Source organism: Cicer arietinum, chromosome 7, assembly GCF_000331145.2.
Source record: "Cicer arietinum cultivar CDC Frontier isolate Library 1 chromosome 7, Cicar.CDCFrontier_v2.0, whole genome shotgun sequence".
Classification (NCBI taxonomy): Eukaryota; Viridiplantae; Streptophyta; class Magnoliopsida; order Fabales; family Fabaceae; genus Cicer; species Cicer arietinum.
The window spans coordinates 23,312,589-23,331,411 of NC_021166.2; the positions used below are offsets into that span (position 1 = coordinate 23,312,589).

The following is an 18,823-nucleotide window of genomic DNA, read 5'->3' on the forward strand; positions in this document are numbered from 1 at the left end:
AGCAGGAACATCCAATAGAATAAAGTTAACAGCACTTGCATAACTCTCCCATTTATAATCAGGATCAGCTGATCTAAGTATTTCTCTATATTGCTTCTTCAAAGCAGAGCAACCAAGAACCAAACCCTTTTTGTTAATTAAGTATTCTTTTATGGCATCTCTCAGTGATTCAAGCCATGGCTTTCTGTCTTCATCTGTAAGTGGGATTCCCATACTCATCTTTTCTGTTGTATTGAAACAAATGAGGTGGAAACATATAAAAAGAGAATAAAGCAACACAAAATTAAAGGCACGTTCAGATTGGTGGTAATAAAGTGGAATGAAATGGAATGATATAACAGTCATTTTTTAAAATTTATTTATAATATGTTTGTTTCCAAGTCAGAAATCACCTAAACATCCACTTATTATACAATTCCACTTCATTTTACTTTATACCACTAATCTAAACATACAAAACAATTCCTTTAGTGAGGTGATCAATGAGCCAAAACTGCATTGATTTTGTGCAATTGTACATAGTGATATACACACCTTTGTTTGATTGAGAATGAAAATCATCAGCATCAAGATACTTATATTTAATATCTTTTTCCAGCCTTTGACCTATTGTGCTGTTCAATTAATATCCGAATAAGTATTGGGAGACAAAAACATAATCAATCGTCATTTAACAATGTTAAAATTTGGTTTGACGTGTTAATTGTGGATTAGACAATTCTTATTACATATTTATTAAATCAATTTTAAATAATCTCTGGTATTGATTTAGATTGGATGATGGAATGAACATATATATCCATGTGTAATTTTGTATCATTTGGAGATGGAACGCACGAAATGATTAAGAAATAAAAACACGTGTGAGAATGTTGGTAAATAAAAAAAGAAGAAGTAAAGAGAAGTGGTTACGTTTTTCCGGCCCCGCTGACACCCATGATGACGAGAACAGGAGCTGCCAAAAGCATGAAATGAAATGAAATGAAAAAATGAAGGCAATAGGTTGATGAAGAGAAATAGTAAACCAATTTACCGTTGCTTGAAGTCATGGGATGTAACAATAAGAGAGAGAGAGAGAGAATTTAGAACTCAAGTGCTGAACGGAATTATGAGTTCACAATCACATTTGCAATCAACTAAATAAAATAAGGTAAACTTGCGTGCGTGCCTTACCTTACCGGTCCAGTTTGGCTCGTACGTGTATGTATATCTTTCTTGGATTTGCCTCCTGCAATATATTATTTTCGCACGTCCAGTACTTATATTATCTAATATCGCTTTTATCACTTTAGAGGACTCAAATATATCTTTATTAGGTTTATCTTATTTAATTTTTTTATTTATTTAAATTAATTGTGATTTTGATTCATCTATTTTAATATTTAATAGTTTTGGTCACTCTTTTAAAAATTAATAACATTTATATATGATATTAATAAAATTAAAAAAATGAATAATTTTATAATTGAATTTGAAATTTTAGATGATTTTCTAGCAATTTTATAGATTTTAATCAATAAACATCATTGTATTTTATGTGATGTCATTTAAAATATATAATATTGCTAATTTTTAGATAAAAAATTTGAGAGATGACCAAAAGTGTTGAATTTTAAAATAGAGAAACTAAATTTGTGAATGGTGAAAAAAAAACTGCAATTAAATCTTCTTTTTAATGAACTTTTAATTAAAAAAACAACAAGAGAAAAAAAAAAAAGAAAACAAATTAAATTTGTTCTGCGAAAATATTTTGTATTTAAATTTCTTAAAACTTGTCTTATTTTTTAGAGATAACCCGGTATAATCAAAGTGCAATATGTTGCAATTATCTTTAAGTTGCAATTACAAAGTGAATTTATCATCAGATGTATAAAACTATTTTACACTGATAATATATTTCATTAAACTCTATTTTTTTACTCGTTAATAAAAATGTACAAGTATTTTGAAATGAATAATTTGTCTATATTTCTAAAAATAATAAAAATATTTAAAAATTATTTTAACTATTTTTGAAAATTCGTATTTGTCAACTAACATAATACTAGTATTAAAAAAATTATAAAAGTTCGAGGGGACCATGACTTCAGTTAGTCCCCTTCAAGTTCCCTCATTAAATATAATATTATCTAATTTGTTATTAGGTGTGTTAAACACATAAAATTTTCTTTCGTTATTATAAAATACAATTAAATACATATAAGAAAACAACATATCAAATCTATATTTTATTTAACCACATGGAGAGAAGTTCAAGTAGTTAATATGTTTCAGTTAAGAACAAATCATCTGAAACTCAAATTTATATTTTAATTTAGATAATCATTACTTAAATTTATTTATCTTCGATCGAATTTCAAGTGATCAACTATCTCATACTTGAGTATAAGTAGTTTTACTTATCTTGACAATAAAATTGTCATTTATTTATAAAAGGATGGAAGGCAAAAAATTCACATGGTAATAAAGACATCACAATTGTGTTGACACCTCAATACTACCACCTATCATCTCTAGTACACTAAAGTAAAATTAACCAAATAAAAAGTGAATATTGCAACTTGGGGGATTAGACCAAAACTTAAGTGAAAAATCTAAAATATTATAAGTATTTGTCTCGTTAAAAACCTTATCAAGAAAACTCAATGGAAAAAAATTACACTGAAGAAAAAAATAGTGCATCAGATATAATTACAATAAACAAAATCATAGCCTAAGGTGCGATAGTTAGGGAGCATAACCTTATTCCTAAAACATTTCTCCTAATGAAAGTAGGGACATCAAACCATCAATGTGAACCACAATGACTAAGTCTAAAAGTTGACAATCTATCACCACAAACATTATATTTCCTAAATAAATGAGAAATTCTAAAATTCATCTGACGATAATAATATAAACAATTCTTCCATCTGTTAAGTCAAAATCTCAAATTAGTGTTTTGATGTAAACAAACAAAAGTTAATTAAGACTTCTAATTTAGATTCTAAAAGATATGTTGATTTAAAATGTATTTTTGATTATGATAACGAAAGATAGGTACTATACATTACAAGCAAAATCACATTAAAGAGGAAACAAAAATATACAAACATAATGAAGAACGCTCTTGACAGAAGTCTGAAAAATAAAGAACGTTCTCCACAATTCTAAAATAATAAGAAGGGTGATATCCTCTGTTAAGGAAAAGATAGCTCCTGGAATTTACATATACATTTCCAGTATTCCACAAGGAATATACAGGGTTCATTTTAGCAAAATAATCACTCCAAAAGGCAAAGGGTAAAAGCTATGGCTTATGATGAATCAAGCAAGATTATTCTCCAAGTTCAAGAAAGATCATTCTCCAAATTTAAGCAAGAATCAAGAACGTTCTTGAAGTGTATACTTCAGCTTAAGTCTGAGATATATACACATGTGATAAAAGGACCATGAATCACTATCAAAGATGGCTGACAAGAAGCTTACAAATCAACATTCTTCAAAAGCGGAAAAACGAAGAATGTTCAGTCAAGAATATTATTGTTTCAAATATGATCTTATCCATAAGCTGAAACCTCTACAATAAAAGTGTCCAAATTCCCCTCGAAAAAACATCTCTCATATGAAGAAAAAATTTTCTACTCAAAACATTCCACAAACTATTTTGCCCTCCACCACCAACAAACGAAAACGCTCGACCAAAAAACATGTTGGAGCCTCCACTGCTCCAGAAAAATCTATACCTAAACTAAACATCACTGCTACTCAAGAATATTCTCCACCTTGTACAACCACCATTGTTGCCCCTCAAGAACGTTCTTCATTTCAAAAAATTATTCTTCCTTCTCCCTCCATTCCACAAAGCCCACCCCTTTCATTTGACCACACACCCACTAAGGTTTCTTCCTTCCACCACCACTACAATACATCTCTTCAGAGTGACATGTGCTCTTAACTCCTTTTCCATCCTACGTCAATCATGTCACATGCCTTTGTCTCCCTTCAAAAAGCCAGTTCTTCCGTCTTTAGAATAACTCAGTTTTTGGTTTTTCCCGACACTCCTCGTCCATCTGTACATGCTCCCAAATCCCCATCAGATGCCCTTCATACCATTGCCACTTCTTTTGCTACCTTATCATCTTTATGCACTACCATTGCCCCCACTCAAAACACTTTCCCATCTACCCCTACGGACGATTTCCAATGCCCTACCAAACGTCCAAGAGTTGAGAAGGACTCAACCAATAAAACAATCCTGGCTGCTCTCCAAACCATCATGGCACGACAAACATATCAGGATAAATAGTATGCCCTTCTACAAGATTGGATGGCAACTCAGCTTGTTTCCAAACTCAGGATTGATCCTCTTCAACTGAATCGTCCTCATTCCTTCCAAGATAATCCATATCCATCTTTATCATCACCATTTGAGGGATCCTATATGTCTCTTTCTAACTAGGAATTATATGCAATTTTTCTCCTATTCCTTTTTGTTTTGACAAAGGGGGAGAATTACTTTAGATTTTATGTATTCAAAAGTCCTTTTGTAAATTGCATTGCTGTGTTTTTTTTTGAACCATGTGTATAACTATCTCTCATTTTAATGCATCAATGAAATTATATGTTGGTTCAAAAATTGTAGCACATTCTGAGAGGGGGCTTTTAAGCTCTTCATGATTAAAATTAGAGTCAAAATTAAAATCTAAATTAACATGTTTGTCATCATCAAAAAGGGAGAGATTGTTAAGACAAAATCTCAAATTAGTGTTTTGATGTAAACAAATAAAAGTTAATTAAGACTTCTAATTATGATTCTAAATGATATGCTGATTTAACATGTGTTTTTGAGTTTGATAATCAAAGACAGGTACTAAACATTATAAACAAAACTACATTAAAGAGGAAACAAAAATATACAAACAGAACGAAGAACATTCGTGACAGAAGTCTGAAAAACGAAGAACGTTCTCCACAGTTCTAAAATAACAAGAATGATGATATCCTCTGTTAAGGAAAAGATAGCTCTTGGAATTTACAACTACGTTTCCAGTATTCCGCAAGAAATATACAAGGTTCATCTTAGCAAAATAATCACTCCAAAAGAAAAAAGGTAAAAGCTATGATTCATGATGAATTAAGCAAGATTACTCTCCAAGTTCAAGAAATATCATTCTCCAGATTTAAGCAAGAATCAAGAATGACCTTGAAGTGTATACTTCATCCTATCTATGAGATATATGCACACGTGATAAAAGGACCATGAATCACTGTCAAAGATGGCTGATAAGAAGCTTACAACTTAGCATTCTTCAAAATCAGAAAAAACAAAGAATTTTCAGTCAAGAACATTCTTGTTTCAAATCTAATCTTATCCATAAGCTGACACATGACAGCTGGACCATTTCCAACGGTCAAATAAGTTGTCATAAGTCTCCTTAAAGCCAATAAAAGGAACCCAAGCTCAAGAAATATTCAGAGCTTCAAGTGCATAACAATACATCACTTACTTACAATCATACACTCGAAAGTCTGTCATTTACATACAAAGAATCAGTTCTGCTTTCTCATTCGATTCTAAGATTCATTCTACTGTATTCTTTTGTTAAAATAATCTAAACTCAAACAAGTGTTGGGGTTTCTCAGATTCTAACAAAACTCTTTAAATCATTATCATGTAAACTCAAGACTATAGTGTTGAATATAGCTTGAGTAGTTTGTAGAAAATCCTTTTATGATTAAAAGCTAAAGTGTAAAAATCCTCTCAAATATTAAAAGGTAACCTATGAAAATCCTTTATGGGCTGAAATGTAGTGATGTGTAACCGATCAATGTTGATCTAGACTGGTGGTGTAAAAACCCATAACGTTCTCCGTTTTGAACACTTAGTGAAAAATCTCACAACTGTGAGAACTGGACGTAACCCAATTTGGGTGAACCAGGATAAATCTCTGCGCAATATCGCTTCCCTTATCTCTATTTATTTCTAGTCTTGTGATTATCAAATTAAATAGATAAGTTAAATTATGTGTTTTTAACTAACCAATAACATTATCCATTTTTTGTTTTCATAACCAAGAACGTTATCTATTTTCTGTTTTTATGAGTTAAATTTTTTAAGTTTTAAGTGTAAATTTTAAAAAGGTGAATTTACAATTCAAACTGTCAGTTCTTGTAAATTGACATTGCTACTTCACCATCTAGAGATCAAACTCTGAGAACCTTAATATTGGAGCTAAAGACATCCACCACCAACTTAAGGTCACATTCTAACCAAAAGAGAAATAGTTATATAAATATGTGATCTCCACAACAAAGATAGAGAACAAAATTCAACATAAGCTGCATCATGGATACCAAGAGAAACACTGATGTTTAGGGTTTAAGAGTAAAACATAACTACATATTTTTTAGAAATGAGAAGAGTTAAAAAATAATAATCTTACTCGTGTAAGGGTAAGAGAGTATGAGAGAAATGAGAGAGGATAAAGATGGAGGGAGGAGATGAAAGGACATGAGAATAAAGAGAGGTGAGAAAGAACATAGATGAAGAGAGAAAATAGATGAAAGGAATAAGAAATGAGAATCTATAGAAATCTCATGTGGTAGGAAAAGTCGGCTTCTTGCTAAAAAATTTCACTAAAAAGTCTAATCAAATCTATTTTAGAAATCAATCCATTAAAATTTAAGAGTTTTTCGATACACAAGACTTTTTATAAGTTGTAAAAAGTCTTGATTGAATACCACTATATTTCTACATGTTGTTTAAAAAATTCAAACAATCATAATTGCATATCAAATACTTATTTTTATTACATTAAAGTATTTATTAAATACCTCAACTTTTTCATCATAAAACTTACTTTTAAAATCCTTTCAAATCGTAATTGAATACACACTATTTAATTTAAATATTTATTTCATATATGACAAGGAGAAGAAAGTAATTGCTCAAAAGGGGAAGAAAATAAATCATAGTAAATATAAAAACTAAAATCTAAAATAGAAAAAATAGACAATTGATTTTATTTGATAATTTCAATGTTGCCGATTATAATATTTTAGTTTATAGTATCACTAATCTATCGGTCTAATTAAAAAACGTTTAACTATTGTAATTTGTTTTATATGAATATATATAGAAAATAATAGAACTTCTTTAATATAAACTTCTTTCAACCACGTGGCATTAATTTAATAAATTAAAAATAATAAATAATTATAATTTTATGAGGGAGATAAATATAAAGTAAAAATAAAATATATTTTTAGAAATAATATATTAAACTTAATTAATAAATAAAAGAAATTTATAATATTTTTTACTTATATTATATATAATGTAAATTACAACGGCATAAAGAAAATAACAACTTAAAATTGTTATAATTTAAAAAGTTAAGTTTGATGATAATATTTAAAGTGAAATTTAATTATAGTTGACGTTGTTTTAAATAGGCTAGTAATATTTTTCTTTAGTGCAAATAATTAAATTATTTACAAGAAAATTATTGTCTATTTTGTTTATAGATCTTGTTTTTAAATTTTTTATACTTAATAAAGTTCTATTTGTAGTTGTTGTAAAAATTAGAGGAATTAAATATGAGACGAATAAATTTATTGATTAAATAATAATTTTATTTAAAATTTCTGAATATAAAATATATTAATTTATTGAAAGAAAGGGTAATAATTATCCTTCGCCCATGATTACAAATGTGGTAGGATGTTTAATAGGATAAAAGATAGAAGTAAAATAACAATAGAGAGGAAACATTGTGTGAAGGCAACCCTAATCTATCTATCGAATAATATAATAGCATGAAAAAATTTATTTTGTGAGGGCAATTGCCCTCATTTGATTTTATGTAAAACCACAATTGTTCAACATAAAATTTACACGGAATAAATACTCATTTTAGCAATGAAAGGTAACATGCGGTGTTGTAATAATTCTTGAAAGAAATAAAAATATTTTAAAGTCTCTAAATTACGCTTATGTTAATCTTTGTAGTCTGTACCATTAACTTGCTTTTAATTTTCTGTTAGTTGTACTTTTTACACATCAAATGTATCTGGCACCATATTTGGCATAAGATGAAATTCTCCTATTCACTTGGAGGGAAATGATGGAAAAGGGAGAGGGAAAAGAGAGACAAACAAAAATGAAGTGAATAAATAAATCGGTCAATTGTAGCCATAAGTTAAATTAATTTATAATTTTTGTAATTTGACAAATACAATATTGAAATCATCAAATATTAATCAAAATAATCTATATTTAAATTTTTATCGTTAGAGACAATGATCTCACATGTTTATTGAATATGTGACCCATCTGCGTTTATCTCATATCAATGTTATTACAATATGAATTAATTTTTCTATGAAATTTAAATATTTCATGGACTAACTTGTCAATAATCAGTCCATGCGTAATTATAATAACTCACAATTTTGTCTTTAAGATCACAAATTTTCTTTGGCAAATTTGTCTCTAGTAAGACGACGTTAAATCAACGTTAATAAACCATATATTCAGTTGAAGTTCCGCATTAAAATATCTAACTACAAAAATATATTGAAATATTATTTTAATTGATATTTTATAATTTCAATGATGTATTTGTCCATTTACAAAATTCAGGAACTAATTTGACTGACGTTTGCAATTTCAAGTGTCAATTTACCTATTCACTCAACAAATTTTTTGATGGATACCCTTTTGAACGATTACTTACAATGTATACCTTCACTAAGATAAAAAAGAAAGTAATGTAATAGTTGCAATATGTTGATAATGTAATAAAAAAGATAAAATTTTAAATAAATGTTGAAAAATCTAAAATTTATATGTATGATTAATTTATTACAAAAGACTTTAATAAAGAGTATGAGTCCTAAGTGGACAACAACAATATTACCTGTAACAAATAAAGAAAGATTAAGGATGATTTAATCCACCGATAGAAAGTATCATTTAAACACAAACCTGTCAAACAATTGATAACGAATGACCAATACAATGTATCAAAGATTTCTTAATTTTGTGGTTAACTTAATGTATCTCTTTTATTTAATTTTTTTTTCAATATAATTTAATTTTAAATTTATATACTAAAATGTCATTTTTTTTTACTTTTAATGTAATGCATAGTTATCTGGAGATAAAAACTGAGGTAATAATAGAAAAAAAATTTAAAATTATATAAGAGGAATAAAGTATTGTAATAAATAATGAATTGTTCGAAAGTAGTAATGTTATGAAATCTCAAAATAAATTCTTACAACTGAAAAATCTTTAATAATTAAAATTTTCAAAACTGGGCAAATAGTATCTAATCCCCAAATAAAGTACAATTATGTCTACTTATTCTTGATCTACTAATCTAATATAAGGAAATCGCTATTTTCTAGGGAGGTAGGACTTCTAAACTCTCGACGTCTTGAACGGTCTTAGTATCTGAAAACAATACTGTAATGAGATACTAAATCTCAGTGAATAATACACACAATTTTAAGACAAATATTATTCTCAGCTGGAGCGGTAACTGGAAAAGTCGATCATGGCACCTGCTTTGTTCCAAAAATATTCTTTAGGAATATTCACGATATAACTAAATTTTTTCTATAATAATCAATTACTTCCAATAATTAATAAAAAATCATCAATTAAATTAACAATAATCCACATCTATCATAATCAAATAAATCCAATACACACATTTATTCTGTAGACAGTAAATCAATCAATTCAATGATGTATCATCGTTATATGGAGATATACTACTTCCGCGAAGTGAATATTATCTCATCATGTGGAGCATCAACTCATCCAGTGTGGAGTACAAGACCCATCCGTGTGGAGTTTAAACTTCATCTCATTGTGGAGTTTAAACTTCATCTATATGTGGGGTACAAGACTCATCCGTGTGGAGTTTACACCTCATTTCTTTATGAAGTTTAAAACTCATCTATATATGGGGTACAAGACCCATTCGTGTGGAGTTTAAACTTCATCTCTTTGTGAAGTTTAATACTCATCCATGTAGAGTTTAAATCTCATCTCTTTGTGAAGTTTAATACTCATCTATATGTAAGGCACAAGACCCATCCGTGTGGAGTTTAAACCTAATCTCTTTGTGAAGTTTAATACTCATCCATTTGGAGTTTAAACTCCATCTCCTTGTGAAGTTTAATACTCATCTATATGTGGGTTACAAGACCCATCCGTGTGGAGTTTAAACCTCATCTCTTGGTGAAGTTTAAAACTCATCTATATATGAGGTATAAGACCCATCCGTGTGAAGTTTAAACGTCATCTCTGTGTGAAGTTTAATACTTATCCATGTGGAGTTTAAACCTCATCTCTTTGTGAAGTATAGTACTCATCTATATGTGGGGTACAAGACTCATCCGTGTGGAGTTTAAACTTCATCTCTTTGTGAAGTTTAATAATGGAGTTTAAACCTCATCTCTTTGTGAAGTTTAATACTCATCTATATGTGGGGTACAAGACTCATCCTTGTGGAGTTTAAACCTATCTCTTTGTGAAGTTTAATACTCATCAATGTGGAGGTTTAAACCTCATTTCTTTGTGAAGATTAATACTCATCTCCAACAAACACAATCAAAATCATTCATATTTTTAATAATCATATTCGTAAAATCATATTTATAATACACTATTTTGTTTGAATATATAATAACAACAATCATTCAAGAAGATATAATAAAACAATCTTTTAAATAATATTTATATCTCAAACACACACAATTCAAATAATTCATGTTCTTAACAACTATTTTCGTAAAATCATATTTATAATATAATATTTCATTTGAATATATAATAACAACAATTATTCAAGAAAATATAATAAAATAATCTTTTTAAAGAGTATATATTCAAACAACCATAAAAACAATGATTTAACAAATAATAATAAATAAATCAATTTATAATCTATTATTACAATTCATAAAATCTCAATTTTAATAGAGTTAGGTTCTTGACAAAAATATATTTTTATAAGAAAATACTCACTACAAGAAAAACCCTAATTTGTGGCCAACTTTATAAATATTTTGTGGCCGAAAAAAACCCTCACAAATTAGTGACCGAAAAAGCCCTCACAAATACAAAAATTGAAATTGGTCTTTATTTGTGGCTGAAAAAGCCCTCACAAATTATTAAAAATTTAGGTGGAATTTGTGGCTGCCTAAGCCCTCACAAAATCGCAACGTTGTGATTTTGTGAGGGCTTAAGCAACCACAAAATCCACTTTAATTTTTAAGATTTTTGTGAGGGCTTTTTAGCCACAAAATTTAAAATTTGTGAGGGTCAAATCCGTCACAAAAGCCTGAACTGACATGTCCATTTGTGGCTGCATAGGCCGCCACAAACGCATGAGACCGTTACCTTTTGTGGCTGCAAATGCCGCCACAAAGGAATAAAGTGCTACGTGTTTTTCTGGCCGTCCAGGCTACCACAAATATTTATATCCATTACATCTTGTGGCGGCAAAGGCCGCCACAAACGCCCAAAGGACCGCTGCCAGTTGTGGCCGTCCAGGCCGCCATAAATCCATGCGTTTTTGACCGTTTTGACCACCACAAATGACACATAGCCGTTGCTTATTGTGGCTGATTTGGCCGCCACAAACGATCAACCCTATCCTATATATATTACTCCACTCCTCTTATTATTTTTCACTTCTAAATTCTCTCTAAACCCTCCTTCTAACTATTCTCTCCACCTTCTCTCTACAAAAAATATTCATCCAAGCTTCATTCAATTTTGGTAAGTTTATATTATATTATATATGTAGTTTTTTATTTTTATTTTTTGATTTGATTTATGTAATTAATATTATTGAATTTTTATCTTGACAGTGGTCGTTAATTACTTCGAAGATTGTAAGCTCCGTACGTGAAAACTTCAAGTCAGACGCTACCCGGCATCAAGTTAGTATTTTATATATTTTAAATTTAGATTAGTAAATATATATGTGATATTATAATAATATTTATATTATTTTTAAATTATAGATTAGTAATATATATATATATATATATATTATAAATTTATTTTTAAAAAAATAGAAATGATGTTGTTTACATATTAATATATGATAAATTAAAGTTTCAAACCACGGTTAAAATATATTAGTTTTAATATAATTATTATTTAAAAAAACATTATTAAAATTGATGATATTATTATTTTTTGTTATAAATAAGTCTTGATTATTAGTCTTGATTTTTAAAAAAACATCATTTAAAATTTTATATAGGTTTATATATATTTATTGTATTGATATATATAATTTATTGTATTGATATATATATTATATTGATAATAATATATTATATATTATTGTATTGTATTGATAATAATATATTATATTGTATTGATATATATATATAATTTTATTTCGGTTTATATATATTTATTGTATTGGTAATAATATATTATATTGTGTGCAGATGCATGCTCCCCTAATTGACATATAAATATGTCAAAATTTATATATAATGCTTTTGAAAAATAAAGCAATTAATATATAAAACATCGATATATATATAAATATATATGCACATAATTTATATATTTATTTAATTTTTAGAATAAACATATACATATATATATACACACACACACACACACACACACAGATATATATATATATATATATATATATATATATGGATTTATACCGTAGTTGGATGTACGATAGGAATTTTCCTGGAAGAAAGGGTCTTAAACAACGTTTTGCTAACAAGGTTGAAGACTTTCTGAATTTTGCGAGAGTGCAACAAATTGTCCAAGATGAAGGGGGAATGAGATGTCCATGTTGTTTATGTCGATGTAGACGGTTTAAAAGTGAAGATGAAATAAGAGTGCATTTGTATGCAGATGGATTTATGCCTAACTACTGGATTTGGACTAATCATGGAGAAGAGTCTCCAGCGGCGCCTAATACTAGTACATCTATGGAGAATTATAACACAGGTCCTTCAAGTAGTACTACCATGTTAGGTATAGATTATTATAACTATCAACACTTTGAGGCGATGAATGATATGATCTCGGATGCTGTTGGGGTTAATTTGTCATTCAATGAAGATCAATATGACGATACCGATGGACTTCCCAATGAAGAAGCTCAGAGATTTTATGGTCTTTTGAAAGAGACAAATAAACCGTTGTTTGAAGGTTCTTCAAACTCAAAGTTATCAATGTGTATTAGACTATTAGGTCTAAAGTCTCAATTTCATGTTCCTGATTTAGCTTTGAATTTGATGACTAAAATGATGCTAGACGCAACACCTGTTAGAGATGGTTTGCTGCAAAGTTATTACGATGCGAAACAATTAGTTTCAAAGTTAGGATTATGTGTCAAGAGGATTGATTGTTGTGTTAAAGGTTACATGCTGTATTATGACAATGAATTTGATATGAATGATGCTAACTTAGTTGAATGCAAGTTTTGTCAACAACCAAGGTATCACCAAAGGAATAACTCTAGGGTAAGTAGGGGAAAATCAATTCCAAGGAAAGCAATGTTTTACCTACCTATTGTATCAAGATTGCAGAGATTGTTTGCACCAATGCAAACTGCAGAAAAGATGACGTGGCATTATGAGAATAGAAGAAATTCAAGCGAGTTGCGACATCCGTCTGATGGTCAGGCATGGAAACACTTTGATCAAATGCATCCTGATTTTGCGTCAGATCCACGCAATGTAAGACTTGGATTATCCTCAGATGGATTTACGCCGTACATACAAGCATCGTCTACTCCTTATTCTTGTTGGCCGGTTATTGTTACTCCTTACAATCTTCCTCCTAATATGTGTATGTCTAAACCTTATATGTTCTTAGCTGCTGTGATACCAGGTCCTTCTAATCCTACAACTGGTATTGATATTTTTTTACAACCTTTGATTGACGATTTGAAGAGGTTGTGGAATGGTGTCTTGACATATGATATTGCTCGGAGAGAAAATTTTATGATGAGAGCTGCATTGATGTGGACCATTAATGATTTCCTGTATCAAGATTGCAGAGATTGTTTGCATCAATACAAACTGCAGGAAATATGACATGGCATTATGAGAATAGAAGAAATTCAGGTGAGTTGCGACATCCTTCTGATGGTCAGACATGGAAACACTTTGATCAAATGCATCCTGATTTTGTGTCAGATCCACGCAATGTAAGACTTGGATTATCCTCAGATGGATTTACGCCTTACATACAAACATCGTCTACTCCTTATTCTTGTTGGCCGGTTATTGTTACTCCTTACAATCTTCCCCCTGATATGTGTATATCTAAACCTTATATGTTCTTAGCTGCTGTGATACCAGATCCTTCTAATCCTACAACTGATATTGATATTTTTTACAACCTTTGATTGACGATTTGAAGAGGTTGTGGAATGGTGTGTTGACATATGATATTGGTTGGAGAGAAAATTTTATGATGAGAGCTGCATTGATGTGGACCATTAATGATTTCCCCGCTTATGGGATGTTGCCAGGATGGGGCACCTATGGTAAATTAGCTTGTCCTATTTGTATGAAAGATATAAAAGCATTTACTTTAAAATTTGGCAGGAAGACATCGTGGTTTGACTCGCATTGTAGGTTTTTACCTGCTGATCATGCATTTAGAAGGAACAAAGCTGCATTTATGAAGGGCTATGCAGAAAGTCTAGGACCCCCGCTTAAATTGACATCAGAACAAGTGTGGAATAAAGTGAAAGATATGCCAAAGGTACATGTTGTTAATGGTGTGGCTTGTAAATCACAAGGTTACGGATAATGGCACAATTGGACAAAAAGATGTGTTTTTTGGGATCTACCGTATTGGAAAGATAATCTTTTGAGACATAATCTCGATGTTATGCATATTGAGAAAAATTTCTTTGACAACATATTTAATACTGTCATGAATGTGAAAGGGAAAACAAAAGATAATGACAAAGCTAGAAAAGACATAGGTATATATTGCAGACAGCCAGATTTGTTGTTGGTGGAACAAAACGGCAAGACCCTAAAACCTCGTGCGAATTACACTTTGTCTACTGATGAAGCTAAATCTGTTTATCGTTGGATCAAAGAGCTGAAGATGCCTGACGATTATTGTTCTAATTTGGCAAGATGTGCTAATGTGGAAAATGGGAGGATGCATGGGATGAAAAGTCACGATTGTCATATATTTTTAGAGTGTTTACTTCCTATTGCCTTTAGTGCTTTACCGACACATGTATTGAACCCACTTATTGAAGTGAGTCAATATTTCAAGAATTTGTGTTCTTCAACACTCATTGATAAAGATCTCATCAAGATGGAAAATGACATTCCGATCATTCTATGTAAGTTGGAGAAAGTATTTCCTCCTGGGTTTTTTGATTCCATGGAGCATCTCTCAGTGCATCTTGCAAGTGAAGCTAGGCTTGGTGGACCAGTTCAGTATAGATGGATGTATCCATTTGAAAGGTGATATATATATACATATACTTGATTTTCAATATACTTCAACTTATATATACATGGAGCTTATTGTACATCTCTTTGTATATTATAGGTTCATGGGTTATTCAAAACGGTCGGTGAAAAACAAAGCTAGAGTTGAGGGCTCAATTTGTTCATCTTACCTTCACCGTGAAACAACACACTTTTGTTCTCATTATTTCAACAACGAAACGTTGTCACCAGTTAACGGAAGAAACGCTACTGATAGTGTTATACGTCATCCACATGCTTTATCAGTTTTTTGCTTGTCTGGTCATCATGCTGGTAGGGATTTTCCGATTTTCTGGCCAAGCGACAAAGTATTTAATGTGGCACATGTTCACGTTTTGATTAACTGCACCGAAGTTAAACCATACATTGAGTACGTTTCAAATTTCTCTTCATATTAATTATATTTAATTATATGATTAAATTGATATTCACCATATATATGGTCATCGATCAGGGCATTTTTAAATACGGGACAATCATCTGATGATATACATTCAAATTTCCCATTATGGTTTCAACAACAAGTGCATCTCGAAGAACAAACTCCTATCAACATCCACTTAAGGCACTTATCTATGGGCCCGAGTAGAAGTTTCAAAGAATGGCACACCTATTACGTCAATGGATACAAATTTCACACTGAATCTTGGACTGAAGGAAAAGAAACAATTAATAGTGGAGTTTGTATGAAAAGTGTCTCTGATAGTGGTGTAGTAGAAGATTTCTATGGCATAATTGAGCATATTTACGAAATTGACTACACGTTCCTAGATTATGCGAAAAAAGTGGTGTTGTTTTACTGTAAGTGGTTTGATCCATCTAGCAGAGGAACTAAAATAAATTTGATATCCAATACTGTAGACATTCGTATGAGCAAAAAATATCCACGGTTTGATCCATTTGCCCTGGCCCATAATGTAAGACAAGTCTATTATGTTCCTTATCCATCAACTGTCAGAAGCAAACAAGGTTGGTGTGCTGCAATCAAAACAAGACCAACGAGTGGAATCGAAGAAGTTGAAGCAGGTCAAAATGAAGAAGTTGCATTTCAAATGGATGAAATGTCAAATTTGGATCATGTGATTGGAGATGAGACTATTAGTCAACTTTGTCATGAGTCACACATTGGAGAAGAAGTTGATGAACAAGAAATAGATGAATTAGAGAATGATGAAGGCAATGACTTAATTCACTCATCAAATGACGACGACGATGATGACGAAGACGAAGACGAAGACAATTAATTAATTATATATATATGTGTGTTTCTATATCTATAATATTATATATTGTAATTGAAATGAACGACACCTTATATATATATTTTTATATTTTATATATATTTCTTTATTTATGTCAGTGTTATAATTTATTTATGTATACTTCATTATTAATTAATCTTATGTTAATTGTATACACACATATATTATATTATATATATGTATGGATATGGATATATATATATATAGACATGGCTTCAGTGTCGGGAGTAGGAGGATCTGCAGGAGGATCAGGAGGTTCGGATGGATCGGGAGGAACAGGAACGGCGGCAATACGAGGAATATCCAAAACATCACGTGGTAAGAAAAAAGTTGCTAAACGTGTTGTTAATGACCCATCTCTCATGCCGATGCCGTCCATTGGTACTAGTGGTGGAGCTATTCCTCTATATCCGGAGGTCCCAGTAGAGCCTTATACCTTAGACGAAATAATGGATCCCGGATGTGTTGATTGCTACAACCGCATTGTCATCATTCCAGAAGGAGATGGGTATGTAAACTATGATTGATTAAATATTTCATTATTATTGCAATGTAAATACATTATTAATTTTATTAATTTATTTTTATATTTAATTTGCATATAAACTTTGAAGATATCTTCCTTTTAAATCATCTGCAAAGGCAATTGCTGAAGTCATACAAGAGAAATATAAAAAACCATGGTTGTCTTGGGGTGAGATAAAAGAGGATAAGACACCTCAAATTAGGGAAGTTGATCAGTTTTTACATTGTTTCAAAGTAAGTCATTAGATTAATTTATTTAATTACTATTTATTTATACATTTGATTAATTTACTGAATTACTAATTATATTTTTAATATTTTTTAAATTTCAACAAACAACAGACCAAATGCACTTGGAAAAGAGAGCATGATGCCGCAGTTTTGGCTTCATTTGACCATCGCTTTTCAAAGCGTCTCTCATCTATGTTGGCTTACGCACGTAATAAGGGGGAGGAAAAACGGCCTAATTGGATTGGTGAAAATGTTTGGACTGCTTTGTGGAGGAAATGGAACACAGATGCTTACAAACAGAAGAGAGAAAAAGCAAAGACTAATAGAGCATCTGAGAGGGGTACCAGTACTCATAAGGGAGGTTCCATGTCTGCTGGAGAAATTAAATATTATATGGTAATTTATTATTATTTATAATATATATGTATTAATTTATATTCAATTAATCATCACATTTCACCAATTATAAACTTGACATTAATTTAATATTTTAGGAAAAGCAACTTGGAAGGGAGGTCACTCAGGCTGAGATACATCGCTATCTTCATGTTAATCCTGAAACAAATGAGTATACTGATGAATTATCAAAAAATATTCAGGTAATTATTATATATTAATTGTTATATATTAATTAGACCTATAAATTATTATATATTAATTATTAACTATTTTATTTTTTTATTTTTAATATAGGGAACAACTTCACAAATCATGAAAGAATGGGATGATCATCAAGCTACTCTTCCTCCTGCTCAGCGAGCTGGTCCAGTGCAGCGGAAACAATATGAGACCGCAAGTTTTATGCACATCAGTGGTGGCAAGTACAAATGGCGTGTGCTGGGTGCCGGTAGTTTATCATCAACCTTTAAAAAAGGTCTAACCGGCTATATTCAGACTGGTACGTCTTCTTCTTATGCTAGTACGGATCGATCTCATCGTCCGTCGATAGATAATGATCTTGACCAGTTAAAGAAGCAATGGGCAAGTGAGCAAGAAGAAAAGACACAACAACTGATACAAGCCGCAATTGATAAATTGAATGAGGAGTGGAAACAAAAGTTTCAAGAGCAGCAACAACAGTTTCAGCAGCAACAACAATTTCAACAACAACAATTTTCATTTCCTCCTGTGTTTCATCAGCAGTTCCCGCCTCGGCCTCAATACTTGCCTCAACAACCACTATTCCAGCAGCAACAAAATTACTCTCAATACTCCCAGCAGCAGCAACCGCCTCCAAATTTCCAACAGCAACACCAGGATCCTCCGAACTCTGCCTTCCAGCAACAGCA

The 18,823-nt window shown here is 30.7% G+C and overlaps 1 protein-coding gene across 3 annotated transcripts in view; it reads right to left on the reverse strand.

Annotated features, from left to right (window-relative positions):
* Window positions 1–1,221, reverse strand: part of LOC101498798 (gluconokinase) — a 1,548-nt gene extending 327 nt beyond the window's left edge. Inside the window, exons 1-4 of one of the 3 annotated variants that reach the window (XM_073363746.1) lie at window positions 1,174–1,221; window positions 913–955; window positions 535–614; window positions 1–224 (exon numbers count right to left, since the gene is read on the reverse strand). In XM_073363746.1, the coding sequence (XP_073219847.1) occupies window positions 1–224; window positions 535–614; window positions 913–938 (330 nt within the window). In that variant the 5' untranslated portion in view covers window positions 939–955; window positions 1,174–1,221. Of the gene's footprint in view, window positions 225–534; window positions 615–912 lie in introns of all 3 variants that reach the window. The other 2 variants (XM_073363745.1, XM_073363744.1) reach the window with 2 other exon arrangements.
* Between the last annotated feature and the right edge of the window lie 17,602 nt (window positions 1,222–18,823).